This window comes from Vulpes lagopus, chromosome 10 (genome assembly GCF_018345385.1).
Source record: "Vulpes lagopus strain Blue_001 chromosome 10, ASM1834538v1, whole genome shotgun sequence".
In the NCBI taxonomy this organism is placed as follows: domain Eukaryota; kingdom Metazoa; phylum Chordata; class Mammalia; order Carnivora; family Canidae; genus Vulpes; species Vulpes lagopus.
In genome coordinates, this window is record NC_054833.1 from 81,153,546 (window position 1) to 81,180,334 (window position 26,789).

General features: G+C 48.5%; 1 protein-coding gene across 5 annotated transcripts in view; it reads left to right on the forward strand.

The window, feature by feature from the left end:
- The window catches only part of SSBP3 (single stranded DNA binding protein 3), a 164,738-nt gene that overhangs the window by 33,846 nt on the left and 104,103 nt on the right, over window positions 1-26,789 (forward strand). The window contains exon 1 of one of the 5 annotated variants that reach the window (XM_041770778.1): window positions 12,359-12,544. The exons of 3 other annotated variants lie outside the window; for them this stretch is intronic. In XM_041770778.1, the coding sequence (XP_041626712.1) occupies window positions 12,404-12,544 (141 nt within the window). In that variant the 5' untranslated portion in view covers window positions 12,359-12,403. Of the gene's footprint in view, window positions 1-12,358; window positions 12,545-26,789 lie in introns of those variants that run through there. One more of the 5 variants, XM_041770780.1, reaches the window with a different exon arrangement.

Here is a 26,789-nt window from a genome sequence, read left to right on the forward strand (position 1 = left end):
GGTATCATTGCTTTTCTCCCATCTCACCACTGCTGGGAAGAGGTGGTAGCCCTGTTGATTTGCAAACTGGGCTCTGTGGTCTCCAGGGCCTGTGTGCCCACAGCTTAGTGCCAAGCAATAATGGGAAGAATCCATGCAGACACAGGGACCCCAGTGTCCCTTTGTCCTGTGTGACGGGAGCAGAGAACCATTTTCAAGTTCAGAATTGAGCCTCGCCTCATCAGGGCTGTCACCCTCACAGCTACCTCGCTCGTGCTAATTCTTTGTTGATTTAGAAGCCTCTTCAGGATCGTGTAGTGCCTCAGGGCCACTCTTGTGGAGAGGAACTATAATCCCTCAAATATCATAATCCCCTGCACTGGATACTTTAGAGCACAGTCTCCTGTACATGAGCTTGTCGGCACCTTCCAGCTGTCCTGGGGGAGTAATGGACAAGGCTTCTTATCCTGTTTTGTTGATGAAAAGGCAGGTAGGTGGCTTTTGTGACTTTCCCAAGTCACACGTCCAGTATATGATGAAGCCTAAAGTAAAATCCAATCTGAAGGGCTAGTCATGGTATAGAGGACAGATGGCACATGCTTGGCACACGCACCAACACTCCTCCCTTGTTCATGTCAGACATTGCAAGTTGATCACGGTGACTCTTTTCCTTGTGCCCCAGGTTCATGATTATTTTCAATAGCACATTCAGCCAGCTATTGTTAGTTGAATAACATCGGCATGCAAGAGGAGTTCCTTGTCATCGGTGTCACACACCAGCTGGAAATTGGCCAGTGACGTCGTGTGCATTTCCTGGTTGTTTGGATTTCTAGATAAGTGAAAGTCAGATGCGTACTGTAACTGGATTCCAGTTGGAAGTCCTGTACCTTTCTGCCAGAGCCAACTGTCAGCTTCCAGAAGGCCCTGGAGAGGCTCCATAAGATGTGAGGTGGCTGACCGAAGAAGGGCTGCTTGAATTGAAGTGCCAGATGGGGATCCAGAAGGGGATGGAAGGTGGGACACACTAATTGCCAAAATGTGATCGAACCTTCCTGGTTGGAGGAAGCATAGAGGAGGCAGCACAGATGCCTTTCTCTTTCAGACACCTTGAGTTCCATTCCACACAAAGATTCTCATGGGTTGGGGTGGGGGAGGCGGATCCTGAGCGGTGGAGGGGTGATAACCTCAAGGGGTATGTGTGCCCAGGAGGCCATTTAGGGTGCCATCCTTGGGGATCCTATCTTGGCCAGAATGCCTGGGACATGTTCTTGGACTAGTTGGTGAGTCTGAATATCCAGGCCTGTGCTGGGCATCCTTCTATACCAGGTTTGAGGTGGAGGTTGAGTTTGAAGTTCTCATTCAAGTTGAACCTTGAATTCTGCATTTGACCTTGGATAGCCAGACCACGAGCACTTCTTCACCTCAGCCTTTCCTCCATGCTGAGCCACAGAAACCATCCGCCACGGTCACCTAACTAGTGGCTCTCTTGTTTTGATCGCATAACTCTTCAAACATCGGCCGATTTCTTGCTGCCAGCCTCCACATGGATATTCTTGACCTTGGTTTCCAAGGTGCCCTTTCATCCGTCCACTTAGTTGCACAGACCCTCTCATCTCCCCCAGCACTGTCACCCCGCTCCCCACCTTCCTGCCCAGAGGCAGACTCCCTGGTTCATCCCCAACCCTAAACCCGTGGAGCGTCTTTTGGAGCAAGTTCAGCTCAAACCCTCACCTTCTCCAGGAAGACTGGCCCAGCCTCTCCATTTGAGATGACTCTTTCCCACATGAAATACAAATTTAAAGAAAGTCAACTGTAACAGTTAGAAGGGACCTTATAGGGCTTCAGTGGTTTTTCAACTTTTTTTTTCTTTGTAGCAGGAGAGCCCTTTCTTTACATGAAGACCAAATAATAAAATAGAAAATGGAACTGTCCACTAGTGTAAGGGAAGCGAGGTGCTGAGGATCCTGCCCACTGAACTCTTCCCACCTTTATGCCTCCCCTCCTGGCCATCGTGGCCCTCTGATTTAATGCAGCTCCGGGTGGAGAGGGTGCACCCGGGAAAGAGAGATGATGTAGCTGAAGATGCTCTAGTAGGTGAGAGGCACAGGGTCCCCATGCTTCCTGGCCACATCCGGATACTTTCTAGTCCATCAGCATTCCCTAGCATTTCAGTGACATATTCAGACAGCTTTCAGTGAAGGGTCTGCAGCCAGATGCTCATGAGAAATGCAGGCGTAAGCAGTTTCCAAAATGTAGGGTGTCTCGAGTTCTTAGTGCATTGGGATGCATTGCAGATCCCAGAAGTGGGGTAGAGAAAGGGAGTGGGGTGTGGGTAGATAGTATAAAATAGTGATTCTCAAACTTGTTTGACTACAGCACCTTATTTGGTTGAGGAATCCTAAAATGGTTTCAGAAATACTAAAAAGAGTGGGGGGCGCCTGGGTGGCTCTGTTGGTTAAGCATCCAACTCTTGATTTCAGCTCAGGTTATGATCTCAGGGTCGTGAGATAGAGCCCTGCGTCAGGCTTCCTGCTGGGTGTAGGGCCTGCTTAAGATTCTTCTCCCTCCTTCTCTGTTCCTCTTCCCCCTTTTAAAAAAAAAGGAAAGAGGGAATGCCTGCGTGGCTCAGTGGTTGAGCATCTGCCTTGGGCTCAGGGCATGATCCTGGGGTCCCAGGATTGAGTCCCACATCGGGCTCCCCATGGGGAGCCTATTTTGCTTCTCCCTCTGCCTATGTCTCTGCCTCTCTCTGTGTGTCTCTCATGAATAAATAAATAAAATCTTAAAAAAAAATACTGCAGGTGGGAAGTGACTGGGTTGTGAGTTGGTGATCAGTTCTCCCCCCCGCCCCCCCCGGCCTACTGTTGGTCTAGTTGGCAGTCCAAAAACAAGTCTCTTTTCCCAGGCTGTGGCGTAGCATCTCCATCCTTCATAGCTGTCTGTTCTTCACGAAGCTTCTGATTTGATGTCAGGTGAAGGGCTCTCATAAGCCTCCCCACTTCCATGTCATTAGATACTTTCTGCCTTTTTCAATGATCACCCAAGTATTCTTCCCTGAGTGCAACATAATTTACCAGTCCCTTGCTATGGGATATTTCCAATTTTCTCATACTGTAAACAACACCGAGGTGAACATCCTCATGGCTCAAGGTGTGCGCACATAGGATAGTATTCTTAGATGTGGAACAGTTGGGTCATATGGTATCCACAGCACACCTTATAACCACTAGTGCGTCAGAACTGCCACCACATTGCTTCACAGACGTCTGAGTTTCATTTGCCAGCATTGTTCCTGGCAAAGGTGCTAACCAGCAGTGTCAGGAGATGCCAGCTGCACTGGTAGCCTTGACCTTGGTAACCCACACCCGGGAAGTCAGTGCAGGGCCTCCTTTTGTTGGTTGTGTGGCCTTCTCTGGCCATTCTGGTGCTGGAGGGTTGGGACCTGGCCCCTTGTTCTTTCTCCTCTTGCCCTGCTGAAGCTTGGCTCCAGTGGCGGGGACTGCATACGTGTTAATTGATTTAGATTTAGAGGTTTTTCCCCATGTAAGAGCTCTGTAGTAGAGACCCATTTATCTGAATGTTTTTATGTCCCTGAAACCTTGTGCAAGAGGCACAGATTGGACTACGGAGACAATGGGGCATCAGGGGCCTGGTTTGCCAGAAGGTTTCTGTTGCTTTTTTTAAAAAAATTTTTATTTATTTATGATAGTCACAGAGAGAGAGAGAGAGAGAGAGAGAGAGAGAGAGAGAGAGAGAGGCAGAGACACAGGCAGAGGGAGAAGCAGGCTCCATGCACCGGGAGCCCGACGTGGGATTTGATCCAGGGTCTCCAGGATCGCGCCCTGGGCCAAAGGCAGGCGCTAAACCGCTGTGCCACCCAGGGATCCCTCTGTCGCTGGTTTTATAGCCAGGATCTTGCCTGGCTCCTAAAGGGTGGCCGACCTTCTCAGAAGAGGAGGCTCGGGGCTGGGGGTTTATGGGCAGGAATGGTGGTTGATAGCATTCTTTTTTTTGCCCGAGTAGATCATGTTGGAGAAGGACCAACTTGTGGATGTGGACTAGAAGGAACCCTTCAAAGCTAGGGGGGGCAGTGGCCATACTCTGGCCTCCTGTGTGCAGACCGCTACATCAGAACTACTTGCCACTTAACGCGAGCCTTGTGAAAACTCAGGGTGAGGTCAGGTTCCCTTCCTGCTCAAGAGATTCAAGGCTCTGAGAGTTTTGGTACCTTGAGCAGTATATAAGGAGAGAGATAATATTGAGACTGGCAGCCCGGTTTGTCTGACTCTAAAGCTGGACTGTACCAAGCCTTTTGTCCAGGAATCTCAACGTTTTGTTAGAGTGAAATCTGAGTGGTTATAGGTCCTGCTGGAGATGAGTGTAACACGATTCTTAATTTTTAATTATGTGATTAGTACCTAAGTACTTCTTGGGTTAAATATTGCTAAAACACAGAGGTGTATAAAATAAAACTTGAGGAGAATTTCCTTGCCCCCTAACCCTACCCCCACTGCACTTTTTCTTTGCATTTACATGTGTGAATATCTGCTCTGGTTCAGCCCTGAAAGCCAGTCCAGTTCTGGCCCAAGGCCCTATTGCATGGGTACTCTGTATCTTTAATTTCAGCAAATCAGAATTAAACAGCAGCGTGCTAACTAACTCTGTAACTCTAAGTCACCCATCCAAGGGAGAGTAAGTGTCAGATCCCCCATCTAGTATCCTTGGGGTAATAGTCTAGAGCATCATGGGGTTTTTGAGAGAATTATGAGAGAACAATGTAATGGCCCAGTATTGGTACCAGATGAAGGTACTACAAATGAAGGTACCAGAAAGTTACCTGGGTTGTGCTGCCAGTATTGCAGGATATGGGAGTGGATGTAGTTAGTACCCTGCCCAACTCAGAGTCACGTGGACAACAATGATTATAAATAGCTGTGAATACAAAATAAGCTATAAGTCATCTATAAATGCCACCAGAGGTGTTAGCAGCAGATGGAGCTACAGGCTCCAGTGCGGAGCAGTTAAACCATGGAAGGATTTCAGGAAGGCTTTCTGGAGGAAGTGCCTTCTAAGAAGGAGGAGTTGGGGGCCTTACTAATACTTATTTAGGCTTGACTTTGTGTCAGTATTCATATCATTGCACATAAACAGACTCATTTAGCCCACACGAGGAGGAAGTCTGAGGCCAGAACTGTATTGTAGCAGTGAGGAGTCAGGCGGAGAAAGGTTAAGCAGCCTGCCCTAGGTCACAGAGCTTGGTAAGTGTCTGGGCTTAGATTGTAGCACAGGTATTTGGTGTTCTTCACGGCAGTGGTGCACAGCTTGCTGGATTTCAAGGACAGCCCGGCTGGAGGAGTGTAGCAACTAATATGAGCAAGGCTGGGGTGGGGCGAGGCAGCTGTTGGCAGAGCTGGGAATGGCAATGTAGGGGTGGCAGGAGTGGCAGTTCATGACAGGGCTGGATAGAGTGATTGCAAGCAGATAAGGGAGCACTTACAGCCACTAGTATCTATGGTAGATGGGCCTCCTCCTGCCTCTGTTCTGTCACTTGAGTGGGAGAGCATCTGCCTTCCTGGCGTCCACCTGCCTGTCCCGCTCTCGGGCCACTCGGTGGCTCATAGGCAAGCTTCTTGCTGTTCCTCAGTGGTAGCCCTTCCCTTTAGCTTCTCAAAGAATAGAATCTTACTTGTATTTTGGTCACTGCTGTGTTGAAGATTTTTAAGAAAATCTACCTCCAGATTAGTTTTCTACTAGCCATTACGCGCGCACACACACACGCATACCTTCCTTGAGGGAACCATGTTGGTAACACAACAGAGAATGTCCTCGCCTCTTGTACCTGTGGCTGCCAAGGCCCTTTCGACACTGTGTGTGATGCCCTTGCACTTGGATTGCTTCACCGTGTGGCACAATGGAGCCTCTGTCAACATGCCAGCTAATTAATTTTCACTTTGTAATATTGCTTCATCTCCATGCACTGCTCATGTTGTCCAGTGTTTTCCCTAGTGCTGGTTTGAGGAAAGCTCTGGAAAGGGTAGATGTGGATTCTGACTCTCCCTCTTGTCCCTTCTATGAAGGCCTGGGTCTTTTCCATCTCCATTTCCCTCTCCACCTAATTTCCCACAACTGTTCTGGGGGAGAGTGCTGGGCACTCCTTTTGGGAGAAGTTAATTATTAGAGTGTAAAAATGAGCACAAACCTCACTAATTTGGTCTCCTCAAGGGCAGAGTTGCGTGAGAACCAAGAGAAGCTGGAACTGTAGGCAACTGGTAAAGAAAGACCATTTCAGTTCAGGACTGCCAAGTTCACTGCCACTGCGGTGAGAAGGAGTGGCCATCTGCCTGGGTAGGGAGAGGGCAGGATTTGTAATTTGTAACATGTAACAAAAATGTGCTTTGGGTATTTGGAAGGGGTATTTTCTAAAGGCCTTAAAATAGTCTGTCCTTTTGAATGTTAATTTGCTTAGACCATCCTATGTCCTCTTCCCCTCCCCATTTATTACATTGTTGATATTAAGCTTGGGCCAAACATTAATATGTTTGTAGAATTTAATTTTCTTTTGTATTTTTTTCTGTCACTGTTTTTTTTTTTTTTTTTAAGATTTATTTATTTATTAGAATATGTGAGTGGGGAGAGGGAGAGAGAGAATCTAGAGCAGACTCCCCGCTGAACTAGGAGCCTAACATGGGACTGGATCTCATGACTGCAAGATCATGACCTGAGCCAAAATCAAGAGTTGGATACTCAACCTACTGAGCTACCCAGGCTTTCCTATCTGTGGTGTTTTGTTTTGTTTTGTTTTATTTTATTTTATTTTGTTTTGTTTATTTTATTTTATTATTATTATTTTTTTGGTCTGTGGTGTTTTATTGTGAGAAGCCTCACCTGTTGCTTTGTTGCTTTATGTTGAAAGGAGTGCTGGGTTGAAAGGCAGGAGGGACCTCCCGGTCTTTGTAGCAGTCTGACCCTAGCAGGTCACTTCTTCCTCTCTGTGCCTCAGTTTCTCCATCTCCAAAAGTGGAGGTGCTGAACTAGCTGTCCTCATTCTGAAACCCATTTATTATTACACGCTTTGTGTAGTGGATTGGTTGGACTCTGGTTCAGCAGGCTTTTTCTGTGAAGGACCAGGTAGTAAATATTTTAGGCTTTGTGGGTTGTATGGTCTCTGTTTCAACAACTCAGCTCTGCATCATAGCATAAAAGCAGCCATGTATAATTCAGAAATGGTGTGTCTGCGTTCCAATAAAATTTTATTAAGAAATACAGGTGGTGGGCCACATTTGGCTCATGGACCTTAACTTGCCAAACCCAGCTCTAGAGTGTTCTCTTTGGATTTTGTAAGGTTTTCGTCTGCATGAGACTAGTCTGCAGGGAAGAATTTCTGACTTGAGTTACAGGACCAAATCTGAGCCTGACCTTGCCAGGAGCCTGGTCTGTTTCCGCTCTGGTAACTGGGGAGGTAGCCTGTCCAGACTTCTCTAGAGAGCAGGAGTGCCTAACTATGCAAATTACCCTATTCTGAAGAGTTTTAATATATGGTAAATCCCAGCCTAAGTCTGATTAAGGAAGCTCTCTTACTACAAAACAGCATACCTTTCCCTCTATCCTTCTCCTGTAGATCTTCCCTATGATATACCTTTACAGTGAGGGAGGAAATAAATCTTGCTTTTGTCGCTATATGGCTTTCTTAGCATTTTATTTTGACATAAAAAAAATTGGTGGTGGTGGGGTACCTGGGTGGCTCAGTGGTTGAGCGTCTGCCTTTGGCTCAGGTCGTGGTCCTGGGATCGAGTCCCACATTGGGCTACCTGTAGGGAGCCTGTTTCTTCCTCTGCCTATGTCTCTGCCTCTCTCTGTGTCACTCAAGAATTTAAAAAAAAAGGTGGTACACAGGGTGGTTTCAGGGACAACAGTATTGTGCTCCCCACTCATATACAGCTTGTTTCTTTAAGAGGCTACTTGTTTGAGGGCCTGAGGAGACTGTGGTTAGTGATGGGGGGGAGTAGTATAAATAAAGGTTACCCCTCTTCTTTGTAACTGTCAGTGTGGTATCAGACGGCTGATTTGGTGGCAAGATTGTCTCACATTTCTTTGAATTGTGTTAAAATAATACTTTTGCTCCAGGTGAAGAAATGCACATTACTTATATCATTGCTGAAAGCTGTGTGTGTCCTCCCTTGGCCCTTCCCTTTTAAATTGAGAAGGGAACACTTGTCCCCATTTCCCAGATTGGCAAAACAAGGCAGTGTGTTTTTAAGAGCTTTGCAGTTCTGGATTGAAAAATCTCACACAGCTACGACGAGCAAATGTCTTTATCATTTTCCTGTGGAAACTGAGATGTGACTCAGCAAATAGTCTCTGGGCGTTCAGGGGCTCTGTGCTAGAGTGGGCTTCCCAAGGCCTGGTGCCTCCCTTCCCAGGAATGCCCTCCAGAGAGTTGCGCATCCGATGGCCCAGGCTGGGAGGCCTCTGCCCCACCCCCCTCTCCCAGACTCTCCCTGTATGTAAACAGGTGGCTGAGTGAACCAGCGGTGTGCTGTGCAGACACACTTGGAGACCACCCTTCACTCTGGCCCACTAGCCCCATCCTGGCAAATTCGTACTTCCGGGAGGCACGCAGCTCTTATAAATGGGAGGCTCTGCTATTATCTGAGGGGAGAGAAAGAGGGGAAAAAATTGACCACTAAAAGCAGAACAGACCTCCAGGGCAGCCTAGCATGTGGCTGAGATACTCTGGCAAATGTTTGGACAGCTTAAGAAGATAAACTGGGACTTAAAACCAACTACCTGGTCTATGAAAAAAGTTAGATTTGGGGACCTGCTATTTCCTGAAGCTTTCAAGGCTGGGAGCATATAGGGGAAGAAATGTCCCATTGGGTGTTCCTTCCTGGTGGACTGACTTCCTTATGCGGATCACAGGACCCTGCCTCTGTGTAGGGCCCACCTCAGGGTACCCAGGGTGCCTCGGGGAGCCCAGGGTGCCATGGAGGTCTCAGCCTGATGGTCACAGCCCAAATGCCCATCCCCCACTCATTAGTGAAGTCTGTTTTTCCACACAGCAACCCCTCGTGGGGTTGCCTGGCCTATTTTGGGGGGTCGAGAGGACTATTAGTGGAGAGTCTGCTCTGTGGACTAGACCACTCAGTGGGCATGAGGAAGTTTTGTTTGTTTGTTTATAAGTAATCTCTACACCCAACACGGGCTTGAACTCACAACCCTGAGATCAAGAGTTGCACACTCTGCTGGCTGGGCCAGTGAAGCGCCCAGAGGAAGTTTGTTCTTAACTGAGCACCTACTTGTGTTGGGGATTGTCCAGAGGGGTGCAATATTGACATCAACCACCCAGCACGCTCTTGGGGAGCTGGGCCAGAGTGAGGAAATGAATGACCTGTGAGAAGAGGGAGGGTTTTTTTCCGTTGCTAGGATATTCGCGTGGACGTGTTGATTGATGGTCTTCTCTGCTTGTCCTAACCACGGAGGTGAATACCTGAGTGAAGATAAGCAAATAAGATGCCCGACCAGGAATGAAAAGATGTATATGCTATATTTTGCCTTAAGCCACCCAAGAAACCTTTCCCGGGCCTTAAGCCCCTCCTTCCTGAGCTGTTTTAATTATGCCCCCTAGTCTCTCTCCAGGAGAACTTCTGGTTGCACTTTCTTTTAGTGAGAAAGGGAGGGAGGGGTAAAGGGTGGGGTACGTGGTGGGGGAGTTGACCACGCCTCCCAGTCAGGGAGAGAAAAAAAAAAACAAAAAAACGCGGCCTTTTACCTTTTAATGATAACGCACGTTGCCCGGCAGTATCATAGTGGTGTGAAAGGCCTGAATATGTCTGGTATGTCCAGTAAGGTCACTTGTCTTGATTTTGGCTGTCACTTCTGCTGTTCATAGATGCTGTGTTGATATATACCGCTGATTAGGGCCTTGCTTGTTTGCTGGCATCCGGCCTGTGGGGAGGAGGGTGAATGGGCTCCTCACCTCCTCCCTGAGGCCTGGGAGGGCTTGCTCTGTTGGGGGCAGCATTTCTCTGCTTGTTCGATGCCAGCCACCAGCATGGGTTGAATTTTGCAGCTTCAGAAGGGCTCTTGTCTACTTACTAGGGGTGGTCAGTTTTCCAAATATTTCCCCTTCTCTTCATTAAACCACTGTCTGTTCAGTCTTCTGAGAAGGGAGCAAAAAGCTTGAGATGAACTGCACATGGTAAACATTTACATCTTTGTACATAGGACAGGCCAAGTTACAGATCGTGAATCTTCAAATAATGTGATCTTGTGAGCTGGTCTTGATTATACTTTGTCCCAAATTGGCATCTTCTCCTTAAGGGTAGAAGTAATTGTAAAGTCTAGAGCTGGAAATGATGTGGGTCCCTCTGTGAGTGAGGGTTTGTGGGGCCTTGCTCTGTGCTAACCTTAACCCTTTCAAGGGGCTTTTATGTGCATTATCCTATAATCCAGGCTGCAACCTGAACAGGTAGCTAGGCGTGGTCCCCCCAATTTGCAGATGAGGAACTTGAGGCTCTAGGAGGTTCAGTGACATTCCCTTAAGTCCTGTGTCTTGAGCTGAGCTGGGATTTAAACATTTGGGCTCCAAAGCCCGTGTTCTTTCTATGGCACCACACTGCCTCCTAGCTTCCTTCCTTGTGGAAGCTCCTGGGGGGACCCAGGCAGTCTTCTGATCAAAGCCATTTGTAGGCCAGCTCACCTGGATCACAGACTTTGGAACATATTAGAGCTGGCTGGGGACCCCTGAGCCCTGTGGCATTAACATTTTCTAGTTGAGAAAAGATGGCCTGTAGAGAGAAGCGACGTGCCAAGATCGTACAGTGAATGTGTTTGCTGGTGCTTTTACGATGTTTGTTGAGTACAAACCATGTGCCAGTGTTGTACCACGTTATTGAGGATAAAGCAGTGAATAAAACAGACAAAAATTCCTACCCCTGTGGAGCTCAAATTGAGGGTTCCATGTTCCCATGCCATAGCTTCTTACCCTAAGCTTCTAGACAGCTCCTTTATCCCACCATAGAATTGGAGAATGCAAAAATAATTTTCATGTAATATTTTGAGCCTGAACACAAGGAGAGAGGTGAATCAGCGGGAGAAAAGAAGTTACGTAATTGACTCTAAAACTAAGGGAGAAGATACTTGGTTTGCTTTTTTTTTTTTTTTTAAGATTTTATTTATTTCTTTATGAGAGACAGAGCGGCAGAGACATAGGCAGAGGGAGAAGCAGGCTCCCCACGGGGAGCCCGATGTGGGATTCAATCCCAGGACCCCAGGATCACGACCTGAGCCAAAGGCAGACGCTTAACCACTGAGCCACCCAGGTGCCCCACTTGGTTTGCTTATTCGTTTTAAATACCTGTTCTTTCTATAAGTATTTCTTGAGCACATGTTATGTGCTGGGCACTGTTCTAGGTCCTAAGCATTCAGCAAGTAAATGAAATTCTGAGTAGCGATTATAATATACTTGGTTCTCACTGATACCTGGCAGGGCGTGGAGGTCGTGTTTTGACTCCGTGGTAACCTCTGATTCATGATCGGAACAGTTTTCCCTGTAGGTGGTGAGTGTTGACTGCTTTCTGCAGCTCACCGTCCACCCTCAGCATGCCAGGTTGTAGGATGCTGGCGTACGATGCCTACGTGGCAGCTTGTCCCCTTAAAATGATGAATGCCAGTCTGCCTCATTTCTTATACGGGGTCTGCTCCCCAGCTTGCTATCTGATTCTGTGCTCTGCAGAGGCACCCTAAGCGTTTGAGTGTTTACATAATGGAGCTTTCTTACTTAGCCATGGTCTCAGTTGCCACCTGCAGCTTTTGCCAGAAAAACAGTGACCTCTGCAGCCCGCAAGAATTTGACCAAGGTTGTCTCAGGGAAACTTTCTGTTGATAAAAAGCCCTCTGTAGGTTAGGGGCAGGAAGAACATTTTCAAGTCCTCCTTAGGAGTCCTACACTTTTTTTCCCCTTGCTTTTCTTACCCCGCCCCCCCCTTTTAAGGAAAAGCTATTTTAAAATATGAAACGCCCGGATGCTCCCCTTTGCATTTCCCTGCCATCAGCATTTTATCAATTGATAACTTCTAAAGTCCCTTCTGAACTTGAGAGCCTCCCTGGCCCAAGTTTTCTCTCCAGCGTCTGCTTCATGTTTAGTGATGGGGAACTCACCACCTGACGGGATGGCACGTTTCAGTTTTAGAGAGTTAGAATTAATTCTAATTGTTCTTGGTATTACCACCACCAAGTAGAAAGATGCCCTCTTCTTTATGCTTTTTTTTGGGGGGGGGTGGTTAATTATACCAACTCATTCATGTTCTCTGTTCTTCCCATAAAACTTCTCCGCCTCCACCAATGGGTTTCCATTTAAAATAGCTCCTGTTCTGTTTTGGAAGGCTTCTCTCCTGGCTTCTGGTTTGCCAATGTTCTTCTGAAAATGTGGCTTCCAAAACTGACCTCCAGCCCCACTCTTTGGCCTGGCACCCTCGAAGTGTCTGGAGTTGGCAAGAGGGAGAAGTGTGGCAGGGGCGAAGATGCTCTTGAGTCAGGAGCTGGCCGTGATCCGCTTTGCTCTGTGGTAGGTATTAAGTACGTTCCCAGGCCTGTTTCCTGCTTCCAAATGCCAACATCCCTGCCTCTTATGTGAGGTTTAGCTTAATCCCCAACCTTACCTAAATGTTACTTCTATTATTATTCAGAGCTGTGGGTAGAATTTCCCTGTGTTGTTGAGAGCGTGGGTGGGGACGTGGTAGCAGGGTGCCCACTCTGCCTGGAATCCTCTTTGCTGGGTCCTTTGTTCCAAAGCCCTGTCTGGCCAGGATGGTAATTCTCTCCTAATGTTGCTTGTTAGGGTGTCTTCAGATGTTAGATGGGACCACTCCCTTGGTTTACATCGGGGGGGGGGGGGAATACTGTGGGCCAGAGGGTAGAAATCAACTTGTCCCCCGTTCTCCTGTCACATGGCAGGTTAAGTTAGCTTTTGTGGCTGGAAGCCAGGCTTCTTGTCTCTTTTCCTGGTGCTTTCTAACCTGGAGCAAGGCCAGAACTGCAGCCCCCTACGACAGGGTCTTTAGTTTAACAGTTGTAGAATTGTCAGTGAGGCTTCTGGCTGGTTTGCCTTGGCCATTGGCTACTGGGGTTTGCACAGAAACCCTATGACTCTGCTGCCCTTGCCTTCGTCTATCTCTACCTGAACTGGGCACGCTGGGCAAGCCTCAGGGGTGCACCTGATGAGAGTCTAAGAGTCCAGCATTTCCATCAAATACCGAGGGCCTGCTGAGCACAGGCAGGGGTGGAGAGCTGGTGGTGCACAGAGAATAGCTGCCAGATGAGAGGTGTTCCCTGAGGGCAGACAGGTGTGTTAGTCCTCATGCTTGTACGCACAATGCCTGGCACATAGTAAGTGCTCAGTAAGGATTTATTGAATGAACCTAAGGATTTGGATACATGAGACCAAACAATGGATAAGCTTGGTGGCAGCCTGTCCATCTGGAGGGTTACAATGGAAAAGGTGATTTCCTTTTTATCTCCCAAATGTTCTTGGAGCTCCTGCCCCATCCTGGACACTGCAGAGGGATGTAAACGTGTGGTCACAGCCCAGCCCTTGTGTAGGTTAGGGAAGGAGATTCGACTATAAGGACACCCCTGTGTCTGGATGGTATGGAGAGTATTCTGTGAGCACTGATTGCCTAACTGCCTTGGCTTTGGAGGGTCCTTCTCCAGCTCTTTCTGGAGGTATACCCCAGGTATCACGGTGGCCAGTGCATGCAGCCCAACGATAAAACTCTAGCCGAAGTACTGCCTTTCCTCTTGGCAGGGACAGAGCTTCCCCTACCCCACAGCCTCTGCTCAGCTCCTCTTTAACCTGACTGACTGCTCTGCATGTGGAAGGCCTGGGTGACAGGTGAACATGCTAATAAAAATCATCCCTCCTCTCCAGGCGCTGTGCCGTTTGTGGTACGTTTTGTTAATTACTTGGCAGAGAGAACATTAGGACTTTAATATACTGGACTGGATTTGCTCCCAGGTGTCCAGCTGCATGGGTGACAGGTGGAGGTGGCCAGGCTGGATGGACAGTGGTTGAGTATGGGGCAGGAGGTTAAGGTGACAGGGATGGGAAGGGTTGAATTTTCTCCTTTTTCTCTGCTAATAGTGTTGGGACACTGGCAAGGCACCCCCTTCCTGCTCTCCAAGAAAACCTACTGAAGCATTCCTGACCCCCATGTTGTACATCCTGCCCCCCACCCAACATACTTTTTAAAAAAATATATTTTAAAAATTTATTTGAGAGAGAGAGAGAGAGAGAGAGAGGAGAGAGAGAGGAAGAGGGCAAGCCCATGTAAATAATGGGGGAGGTGCAGGGGGAGAGAGAGAATTTCAAGTGGGTTCTGCACTGAGTGCTGAGCCTATTGCCATTGCCAGGCTTGATCTCACGACCCTGAGATCATGATCTGAGCTGAAATCAGTCAGATGCTCAACCAACTAAGCCACCCAGGTGCCCCTCCCCCCCCAAGTGAATCTACTACCTTCTGTCAAGCATGGGGTTGTGGTGTGTGTGTGCAGCATTTGTCCAGTGCCTGCTGCAGGGGGCGGGCAGGGGTGTGGCAGGCAGTGCTGTGCTAGGCACTCTGGAGAGACATGGGCAGCACCCTCCATCCCCTGCTGCTGCCCAGCCTGTCCTTTGGGTCCCAGGGTGCCTGCTTCCTTTTCCCCCTCCCTCCTGTGCCTTTTTTAGGCTTTGTCTTTGCTCTCATGTGGACTTAGCCCCTTCTTGCTTCCCTCCTTCTAGAGACCTCTTCTCGGCCTCTGGGAAACCACACAGGCCCCCCCCCCCCCCCCCCATCAGTTGGACTGTGGGTCAGGAGCCTCTGCTCCTGCTTACTGGCCCTATTCCCTTTCTCCTTCATGCCCCCCTCAACAGACAGTGTGGTGTGAGGTAAGGGGGCTGGCTTCACCCCCTAGTACTGGAGTCTGGCTGGTGTTTTTCTGCCCCTGCACGGTTTCATTAAGTTTCTCCCATCAAATCTGAGAGGCTGAGGAGAGTCATTTTTAAGATTTATTCCTGAAGGACCCAATGAACTCTGGTCGTGGAGCACAAAGAGGGTTTAGTGGTTGGGGGGTAGGGGAGTGTGTGAAAGACCTTCCCCCTGAAAGGAGAGAGAGAGTAGCCTGGGCGATTGAGGGAGTGGATGCCCCTGCCTGCGCATCCCCCACGCCTTGCAGATGTGGGGGGATCAGAGGAGAGACGGAGCGGCCCCCAGAGCTCTGGTGCTCAACCTGGTGCTCCGGTGCCTTGGAGGCTGTATGCAGTTTCCAGGAGCCGTGTGTGTGTGTGTGTGTGTGTGTGTGTGTGTGTGTGTGTGTGTGTGTGTGTACTGGGCGGGGGGGGGGGCGCGAGGGGGGGCTGCAGGGAGGTGGGAGCTTGTTTGGCAGCAGGCGTCTATCAGACAACTGGAAAGTGCCAGTGCTTGCCTGGCCATCTGTCCCCCTCCGCCTGGCTCCTGTCCGCCTTCTGCTTACCACAGAAGGGCCCGGCAAAGTCTGCAGCACAGGGGCACGGAGCCTGGCCGGGAGGGGCAGGCACAGTCCCGTCCTGGCTTTGTTTATTCTCATCTTGTCCTGGCTCCCGCGCTTTGCAGGAGTTGCCAGGTGCATGAAAAGTTTGCTGTGCGGCACCCATCGTGGTGGTTCTGTGGCTGATGGCAAGGTGGATGTGTGCTGCGTTTCTCTTCTGCGTTGTCTGTTTGCTTAAGTGGGACCTTCGCCCTTCCCCCTGCCCGCTGCTTTTCTCCGTCCCTGCTTTAATTTGTAAAAGCACAGCCAGAGCCAGCCAACTCTCCATGGTTTGGGCTCGCCTGCACACCACCCTCCTCACAAGCTAGTTAAAGGGTTAAAAATTATGGGGAAGTTCAGCCGGCACTTGCAAGATATGGTTGCCGTAGCAACAGGCCTTCTAATCTGGTAGGTGACCTGAGAGACTGGAGAAGATGTAGGGGTTGGTTTGGCATTTCATTATTTCATGAGGCTGCCTCTCCAGCTGGTTTCTCTGCTGAGCTTAAAGCTTGCTGTTCCTGCCACTAGAATTACTGGCACATTCCAAAACAACAGTGTTGATGGCACTAGCAGTGCGTTAATGGGGGTCTGGCCAGGCAGGGTGGGCGGAGGAGAGGGAGCTGGGTTCCAGGAACCCTAATGTGGGACTTGTCCCCTTGCACAAAGAGGAGGGTGTGGATAGAAGACTGCACTCCGGTTCATTTTCCTGCATACAATAGCTGCCTTCTTGAAACACCACCGTGTAAATCGAATCCTGTTTCCTAGTGCCCTCAGAGGGGACTGGCTTTTTAGAAGGATTTTCAGGGAACGTCTTTAGTTGGACAAGAATCCTTAAATTTTGGGGGTCCTATTTAAGGTCGGGGGAGACCCCCCAATTGCAATATTTGCACTGGGTTCCCTCCTCCTGTGTATACCTCCAGATGGATGTGGTCCAGAAATTCAGTTCAGCACATGAGTTGCATGTCTCCTGTGCTCCGAGCCCGGTGCCCAGAGCAGAGAAAAGTAGGACAGGATAGTTAGTCTCATTTGTTCACTCAGCAGATGTTGGTTAGAGGTTGCATGTGTTGGGCCCTGCAGAGAATGGACAGGTCTCATCATGGTCCTGGCCAGAGAGGCTCCTAGTCTGAGGGACCTTCCCTTAGAGTGACCTTGTATTGAGGACACCTTTCTCAGAGGGGTCGGCTCTGTTTCTCCTCTCTTCCCCTTGGCTGTAATTGCCCAGAAATCCATGGGCCTGATAATTGGCATGTGTAGAGGCTGTGCTTTCCTAAGCACTGTGTCCTGTGCAGAGTTCTATGTTAGCCTGGGCCCAGGTTCAAAGGGATTTCCAATTGGTTGGCTTCTTGGGTTTCTTGCTTTTCTGAATTTCTTCCCTCTAGAGAGATTGAGTGTGCCTGGGGTTTGTCAGGGAATTTTATATGGCTTACTGCCTCTCCCCATTGAGAGAGTCAGCTCTGTGCAGAGAGGTCTGTGGGTTAAAGGCCCAGAGGACAGCTATGGAGGCTCACTGTTCCCAATTCATAGACGCAGAAGCTAAGGACCAGAAGCGATGGCATATTCCACTCCTGGGGCTTCTGGATCCCACACAGGGACTTTGCCCTGCTATACCAGGTCCGTGTTGGACCGTCCCATCTACTGTGTGTATGGGAGGTGTGTGAGAAGGTTGGGCTGGAATGTGGCTCTTGATGGGTGGGAGTTTGAGGGATTGGGAGGTGCACCTGCACTGCAGATGATAAAAGGACATGCATCCTCATAAGATCAGGAGAGTCCATAGACAGTAGGATTACAGTTCAGAGGATCGTTTGGGGCAGTGGAATGAGAGAGTCACCCATTGCTGGCCAGCATGACCCCGTGTTGGGATGTGGGAGTATTCTTGGGAGGGCACACGGTGTGCCACCTGCAGCTGAGGGCCCACGGCCAGCCCAGCTTCTTGTGCCCGTGTACTTTGGGTGGTCAGTCTCCTCTGCACGACAGTCTTCCACCTGTAAAACACTGAAATTGACCTCATCGTCCTCCATCCTTCTCCCATCACTCAGTCCAAGTCTGGGGATGGAAGCAGCGTCTTGGCAAAGTCTCTTTGTACTTCTGGACCTCAGGCTGGCTTTTTGGTCACTGTAGGTGGCTTTAGGATTTTGGCTAGTTTTTATCTGGCTTGTGTTAATTTGTCCATTTCAGGCATTTTAATGCATTTCAAGCCCTTGCCTTTGGGCGGCACTGTGGGGGAGGCAGGGGTCAGGCCACATCTTGTGGGCAGCCTTGGGACTCTGCCCACTTTTGTCTGTCTCCTGTGGAACCTCGAGAGGTTGATCAGAATTGGGTTCTGATTCTGCAGATGGTTCACCTGGATAGTCTAAGCTTTAATTTTCCTACGGGGAGAGATCTTCTTGCCTTAGGGGTGGGAAGGCCAGATCAGGTCCACAGGGTCTTTACAAGTGAAGCATCTTAGAACAACAAAATGAAGAGATCTTCAGGATTGAAGCTGCTGGGATTGGGTTGTGTGTGTGTGTGTGTGTGTGTGTGTGTGTGTATTAAGGGTAAGTCACTGGGTGGAGTGGGGACACATGGGTTGACGTGAAGATTTCTGGGACCTCTAGGATATAAAAGCGGAGGTGATTTTGTTCTTTCCTACTTTGACTTAGATTTTTGTCCAAAATTCTTTCTCTCACAATGGGCCTGATTTCCATGGAAAGAATAGATGTGCTGTGTTGTAATTAGAGCGCCGAAGCCTGGTTAGATGCAGAATAAAGAAAACAAACTGTATTGGCTCCAGAGCTGGCCGAGGCCCTCAGAACCCTGCCCTCCCCCATGGCAGAGGTGTGTGGAGAGCCTCAGTGGTTTCCTTTTTTTTTTTAATAAATAAAATCTTTTTTTTTTAAATTTAAAAAAAAATTTTTTTTTTATTTATTTATGATAGTCACAGAGAGAGAGAGAGAGAGAGAGAGAGAGAGAGAGGCAGAGACACAGGCAGAGGGAGAAGCAGGCTCCATGCACCGGGAGCCCGATGTGGGATTCGATCCTGGGTCTCCAGGATCGCGCCCTGGGCCAAAGGCAGGCGCCAAACCGCTGCGCCACCCAGGGATCCCCTCAGTGGTTTCCTTATGGATGAGGAAACTGACAGCCACACAGAGGATGGACTACTTGAGGACCAGCTCTTCCCTCTGACCCTGTGCCCCCAGTTTTCTCCTAGAGTTCTCAGGTTTGCCATTCAAGGGATGCCCCTCGGAGTCTGCTTATATTCTATGGGGTTGGGTAGGTTTTGTGCTTGTTGTGGAGTGGAGGGGTCTTAGTTGAGCCTCTTGGATTTTGTTGAGGTTCTTCTATCATGAACCATCCTCTATTTTAGAGCAAGAAAAATTGGCAAAGAATTTACTCCCATAGGGACGCCTGGATTGCTCAGTGGTTTAGCGCCTGCCTAAAGCCCAGAGTCCTGGGATTGAGTCCCACATTGGGCTCCCTGCATGGAGCTTGCTTCTCCCTTTGCCTGTGTTGCTTCCTCTCTCTCTGTGTCTCTCATGAATAAATAAATAAAATCTTAAAAAAAAATTACCCCCATATTGACGTTTTAAAGCAGTTGATTGAGATTGGGGGGGCGGTTCTCAAATTTTGCATTATTCTGTGTATTTCTGCTAACAGTAATAATAGTAGTGAGTACAATGCCAATCATGGTAGATCCTTGGATGGTCAAAAAGATGAGTGAAATGCAGCTGCTTCCTGCCCAGAGCCTGGTGAGGTGAGACTCAGGATAGCCACCCACGTTTTCTGTTTGCCTTGTTGTGTTAATGTTGCCATAGTAAGACATGAAATGGATGACTTTCTTCTCTAGAGAGTGGGAGGTGAGGGGAAGAGAGGTGGGGGTTTGGAGATGAGACGAAGCCTCATAGGAAGTGTGGGGTGGATGCAGACCCAGTGCGGACAGTTTCTGACAAAGGTTCTCTCAGGAATTTTTGTGGAAAAGTTTGACTCCTTTTCACAATGTCACTTGAGGAAACCTCCATACCTACCAGCCAAGAAATTTGGACACATTCAGTTTTTCTGGAGAATGTCACTTCCTGGGGTAACAGGTGACTTCTTGCTAGGTGAAGTAGGACTTGAATCAATTTCCTTCAAGCTTCCTAAGATGTCATGTGCTAGTTCTGAAGTTTTGTTTTTGTTTTTTTTTAAGATTTTATTTATTTATTTATTCATGAGAGACAGAGAGAGAGAGAGAGGGGCAGAGACACAGGCAGAGGGAGAAACAGGCTCCATGCAGGAAGCCCAATGCAGGACTCGATCCCGGGACTCTGGGATCACGTCCTGAGCTGAAGGCAGATGCTCAACCACTGAGCCACCCAGGCATCCCTGAAGTTTTGGGTTTTGATGAGGAAACTAGTATCTCTAGGCCTTTGGTCCTTTCATGTACCTTGATCTCCATGTAGCCCAAGGCTGTGCAGATTGAGGGTGCTTGCTAAGTTTTTATCTTTCATAATAAGGAAGCCTATTTGCCGAGAGTTCCCAGTTTCTTGGGAGTTCCTTGTGGAGAATAAACCTTGAGATGTTTGGATGGATGATGGGTAGGTGGGAGGGTGGGTTGGGTGGATGGCTGGCTGCTTGAGTGGGTTGAGAGTGCTGATCCAGGCTTGGGTGAGTCAGAAATCTTTCCAAAATGCCACGTTACATTTGAGGACTTCTCGACATCTGGGTGTACAGGCAACAAGCAGGTCCTGAATCTCATGAGGGCCTGTGAAGTTTCTGACCATTCCCTTATAGCATCTGCTGCATGTTCCTTCTTATTTAGGTGAATCTGTTGAGGAACCTTGTCCTACGTGAATATCTCCTATGCCAGAGGAATATGGAATAATGAAGGAGGATTGTTTTTTAAAGCTTAATTTATATTTAAATTATCACAGCTTTACCCTTGAGATCTGTGAATTTTTAGCATTTGTGGCTTCAACAATTCACAAGTGACAGGAGTAATTTATAACCTCCCTGAGCATAACTCTGATTATTGGCCTGAGAGGCAGTTTGGCCCTCTCTCACTGAGCTGGTGGGTAAGCCTGGTACACTGTCCAGTGCCCACAGCTCTTGGGTGCTGCTTATTCATACATAATCTAATTTCATCCTTATAGTAACTGGGAATTGGGTGTAATTGCTGTGGCTTTACACCTGAGAAAACTGAAGGAATTAAATGTCCTGTACACACTCATTCTGAAAAGCAGAAGGAAGAAAGTCACCCCATCATTCCACCACTTAAACGAACGTTGTGCTAACTTCTTTTGGGGGTGTGTGTAGTGGGGGTTGTATCTCCTGTCAGGCTTTTTGCCTAAGATCTCATTCATGTAGCATTTTTGCATAATCATGTTCTAGTCAGAAGACTCTCATTACAAAAAAATATCAGTTAAGAAGCTGTGTAGGCTCTGTTTCCAGACGCTGGGTAATTTTCCCAGGTAGGTATGGTTCCTGGAGGGCCTCTGGGGGTTCTCTTCACAGTCTCTGGGCCGAGCTAACCAGAGGCTAGTGGTTCATTCAGCCAGTATCCCTGGCTTAGGCATTCAGACCCGATTGGGGCCCTTTGTGTCTAAAGTAGTAGTTGATTGGAGTGCTAATGAATCAATTAGAAAATTACTTGCTGCTGAGGTCCTCAGCCAAACGAGGGTGTGCTCGGTCTTAGAAAGCCATCAGAAGGCCATATGCGTATAAATCTCTCTTGGCTGTGGCCCTTGTAAATCGCACCACAGCCTTTCTTGGACTTGTTCAGCACTTGAGAAAAACGAAGACCCCTTCTGCTTTGCAAGGGCTGCCTTGCGCTTGGGCCAGTTTTCTAGCATGTTGGTCCATCCTTCCGCGGTGAGAAAGTGAAGACCAGAGTACCTAGTAACGGCATTTGTGTCTCACTTTGGAAGAGGACCCCTTAGGAGCCATTCCCTTGTTCTTTCTTTCAGCCCTCTACAACAACCCAGTGGGGAGGTACTGTTACTATTGTGTACCAGTTTTTCTGGCTGGTGGGACTGGAGCTCAGGGAAGGGAAGCAACCTGCCTTCGGGTCACTCACCTCAAGAAGGCGGTGGTTTGGCCTTCAGGTGTTCCCCTGGTGTCCTGCTTTTCCATGCAGATGCCCCCTGAGTCTTAAATCATAGTGGTTCTTAATAGTCCCAGGGGGGAAGTGGCAGGTGAGATACAGCCCTTAGGGGTGGAATGGTAAAGGCATTTCCAGTTCAGTACCCAGGTTAGGGTTTGGTGAGGTTTAATCTGGGGTAGAAGAGTTGGAGTGACAGCCAACAGCCATGGCCGAAGGGACCCTGGGTGGGTGATGGACGAAGGAGCTCAACATGGCCAGCAATTTGTGTTATGTATTTCAGGACACTTGCCAGGGTGTTTGAACGTGAAGTAGAAACGGGTATAAAGTTAAAAAAGGTGGCATTTTTGTGAATCCTGACTAAAGTGGGAGCTCTCTCTTGAAAAAGATATCTGTAAAACAGTGATTTCTATATGTTTTTCTAGCCCTTCTACACTCGTTTCCTCCTTGGCTACCTATCTTTTATGATGACCTCAGTTTATGAAGAATACTAAGATGTCACTAATCCTTTACCTGCTTGCTTCAGGTGGAGCCTGTGTGCTTCTCCAAGGCCGCAACCAGAGGCAGCTCCGTGCTGGTTTCCTCTTTTAATTTGGCTTCATTTAGGGGGATCCTATGGCCCTTTCATTCCTCGGTTGTTGGGAAGCAGAATCCTTGTTTATAATATCAGATTTCTGTCCTTTTGTTCTGCATGTCATGACAGTTTTTTTTTTTTTTAAGATTTTATTCATTTATTCATGAGAGACAGAGAGAGAGAGAGAGAGAGAGACGCAGAGACACAGGCAGAGGGAGAAGCAGGCTCCAAGCAAGGAGCCTTATGTGGGACCTGATCCTGGGACTCCAAGATCAGGCCCTGGGCCGAAGACGGCGCCTAACTGCTGAGCCCCCTGGGCTGCCCTGTCATGACCATTTTAATACCTCTGCCAATAGTGGGTGCCTTAGATTTCTGGCACCTAGTAGGTGTTCATCTATCATTTGAGTGCTTACCATGTGCCAGGCACAGTTACAGGTTCTGGAGTACAGCAGGGAACAGTACAGACGAAAACCCTGCCTGTCCTCATGGAGCTGACATTCTAGGGGTTGGTACTAATGGAGACCTTGGGTGTCAAGCTCTGATTTGGAAAATAGGACCATAATAACTGTTCTCTTTCACAAGGGCTCTTTTTAATATGCCCAGCATTATGCTGGGCATTTTATATGTGTCTCCATGTTCCATCCTCAGAAGAGCTTCAGGAAGGCAGGTATTGTCACCCGATTTTTGCAAGTGAGGCCACTGAGAGCACATAGTAGGTGTTCAGTAAATCCTTGCTGGCTGGATGCATGGCATACAGCTTGAAGGCAGTTGGAGCTGGGTTTCGAGCCAAGCCCAGGTTCTCAACAAGATGTTAGGCTGCCTGTCCAGCGCTGCACCTGTCACTTGAGGCCAGCTTCATTTTGTGGATTTGCTTTGCATGTGAGTGCCAGAACCTTGGTACAAGGTTCTGGTGTGATCTCTAACCGGCTAGATGTGTATTACCATCATCACTGCCACTGCCCCTGCTGGAGGATTCTTTTGCTTCTGGTGGTTTCATAGAAGTGGAAATGACTTTCCCATCGACTTCTGTCAGTCCCCTGGCCTCGCTGCTTGAGGCACATTGGTGGCTGCCATCTTGAGTTGCGAGGGTTGTAGGGGAGTAAGACCTGCCCTTATGCCTCAGGACCTCAGGTGACTCTGCTCCTTAAGTTGGCAAGCATGAGGCAACATGTGAAACCTTTAACCTCATTTGTCTGCCTGGCTAGCATCTTGGTCATCCTGTGTTAACGTGGCCACACCAAGTTCCAGGTATTGAAAATCCAAAACAAATAAAGCCTAGCCCCTGGATGGAAGCGGGCTAGCTTTCTCTTTGTGGAAGCTCAAAGTGCAACAGCTCCGTGGGTAGTCAGCTCTCCAGTGTTAACCTGCTTGGCAGGCTCTTGACGTTAAGTTGCAGGCAGGCGTCAAGTTGGTGGGAAGGGGAGGGAGTTTATAAGCATGTGGCTGGCCATGGCGGGCAGGGGAGATGACATCCACTTTCTTGTCTGTGCCCTTGACCATCAGGATCCTTTTTGAACTTTCTCTCTTCTCTCCTTCTTTCTGCCAAGTCTCTTAATTTCCACCCACCTTCAACCTGCTTCCCCACATCTCTGCATTTCCTAATACCTTGTGCATTGCCTCAGATTCTCCTTGGCTGCAATCAGTTGGCAGGCCAAGGGGCAGAGTCCACCACCCAGTAAAGATGACCTTGTGTCCCTATGATAGGACTCTAACCTGTCCCAGCAGATATTGGTGGAAGGTCAAGGGTGGTTGCATGGATGTGAAAGTGGGTCATGTAACACTGCATTGGGAACAGTGCAGAGAGGGAGGAAGAGGGTGGATGAGAGTGTAGTTGGAGGTTGGAGGGCTGGAAAGAATTCAGGATGGATTTGTTTACTGCAGGATCACCCCAATGGGCAGGCTTTCTTTCTTTCTTTCTTTCTTTCTTCTTTCTTTATGGGGGGCTGGCTTTAAGCAACAGAAATTCATTATTTCATAGTACTGGCGGTTTGAAGCTGAAAATCAGGGTGTTGGCAGGGCCATGTTCCCCCGAAGGCCCTAGAGGAGGATCTGTTCCTTCTCTGCCTGTCTCTTATCTTCTGGCATTGCTGGCAGTCTTTGGCGTTCCTTGGCTTGCATGGGTCTAGGCTCTGCCTCTGTCATCACATGGCATTCTCCCTGTGTGTCTGTGTGCCCAAATTTCTCTTATTTTGTAAGGATACCAGTTGTAGGTTAGGGCCCCACCCTAATCCAGTATGACCTCATCTTAACTTGAGTATATCTTCAAAAGATCTGATTCCAAATCAGGTCACATTTACAGATACCAGGGTCAGGACTTGAATGTATCTTTTAGAGGGACCCAGTTCAACCCTCAACACAGGATGCTGGTGCTGGCCCCAAATCCAGAGGGCATATTCAAATTCTTGTTTTAAGGGACCTTAAAGACCCCAACTGATTTTGTAATTTCAGTCAGTCCAGCACTTTCATGTTAGGAATCCTGTGTTTGCTGGGTTCTGGGCTTGGCCTTGCATAGGGGGAGGTACTGCATGGCCTTTACCATGAGAAGCTTCTGTGGAGACCAGGCCTTTTACATGCAGCTACTTCAGGGATGACCTTAGAAACGGTTTTGTCTTCCTGTCTTATTAATTTGGAGGCCACCTGGATCAAGCCAGGATTTATTCGCCCTGCCCTCTGGAAGGAGGTGGTTGGGAACCCCTGGATCTGGAGGTTCTTTCAGTGCTTAGTTTCCTCCTTCCAAGTGAGGGTGGTGCTTAGGAGGCCTCTGAAGTGTGCTTCTGGGTGTCTGTCCCAGGCAGCCATGGTAGCTAAGAACTGTTTTATCAGAAGGGCAAACACTGTTGTGTCAGTAGGGATGTTTTTATTTATTTATTTATTTATTTATTTTTTTTTAATTTTTATTTATTTGTGATAGTCACACAGAGAGAGAGAGAGGGGCAGAGACACAGGCAGAGGGAGAAGCAGGCTCCATGCACCGGGAGCCCGACGTGGGATTCGATCCCGGGTCTCCAGGATCGCGCCCTGGGCCAAAGGCAGGCGCCAAACCGCTGCGCCACCCAAGGATCCCCAGTAGGGATGTTTTTAAATAAGGGCTCCTGTGTTTTGTTGTGTATGAACAGGAAGCCAGGTGTGGGTTAGTGTCTTACGGGTCGGGCCAGCCCCCTTTTTTCCCTCCCAGAAGTTTCCTGTAGGAACAGAGAGAGAACTGAGATTAGTCTTGCCACAAATGAGAATTCTTCCCACGACTTTACAGTCTCCCTGTCTGAGAAGGATTTCCACACAGATGACAAGAGTGGAGCAGAAAGCATTTGTAGTTATTGTGTTGGTGAAAACCAATGTAATGTAAATAGGAAGTCAGGATTATATGTATCCTCAAAATGCTGCCACTAAAAACCACACATGCCAAGTGAAATTTACACCAATGTGCTGTAGGCTTCAGAGCACTGTCTGCGGGCGGCAAGGGCTTAGGCGGTGGGGGGACTTTGTTCTCTCTGCCATCCTTCCTCTCCTCTGTCGCCCACCCCCACCCCCACCCCATCAAAAAAAGAGAAAGAAAATTAATTAGGCATTTCCCTCAATTCTTTCACCTCTTACAAGGCCTTCACTGCTCTGAAGATAACAAAACATGTTGAGTCCAGAAGATTCACTGCCCTGTCTACCAGTCATTACAGGAGGACAATTGTATGTCCCTAAATGACCATGCCACAGGGGATCCAAGGAAGTATCTTTGGTCTCCTCACTCTGTCTCCAGAGTGATAGCTTTCTTGGGAGTGGCTTGGGTCCCCCATGGCCAGAGGGGGCCCTCAGGAGTCTATTTCTGCAAATATTCACAATGCCGAGACTGATCATGTGCTTCACATAGGTAATGTTGTGAGTAATTAGCTTCATGTCTTATTTCCAAGCGCTATTGTGGGTGTATGTTCATTTGAAGGAAATGAGATAAAATTCTGGCGCTTCCCACTATCCAAAGATTAATATTGTTAATACCCTGTTTTGAATTGTGTTGGTGTGACTTATTTTCTGAACATGCCCCTGCCCGTAGAAGGTCAGGTGCACTGTGGTAATACCAGTCCATTTGGCTGCTTGAGCCCAGCCATCAAACCATAGGTGCCTCTTGGCCAGCACCCTCCCCACTGAATGCTTCCTTAGCTGCCAGGTGCTTGGCTCCTGGCCACTGTCTCCTTTCTTCTCAGAGCCTTCGGAAGTGGTGACCACCTGCCTCAGTTTGCGAAGTTGCAAGTCCTCTTATAAGATTCTAGAGCCTGTGAAGCACAAGGCTTACCTTCCAGGAGGCTTGCCCACATGCTCACTGCCCGTGGCATTCCTTTCTCCAGTCTGGAGCTCTTTGTAACTAATGTTACTAAGAACCAATTTCTGGAGTGCCTGTGTAGTTCAGTCAGTTAAGCGTCTGCCTTTGACTTGGGGGGCTCTGGTCATGATCCCAGAGTCCTGGGATTGAGCCCCAACACGACACACTTGTCCCCACCGGCTGCCCAGCAGGGAATCTGCTTCTCCCTCTACTTTAGCCCCTTCCCATCACTCAGCTCCCATGTGCGTGCTCTCTCTCTCAAAATCTTAAAAAAAACAAAACAAAACAAAAAAACAAAAACAAAAACACCCAGCCAGTTTCTTTCCTTTGGGGAGAAG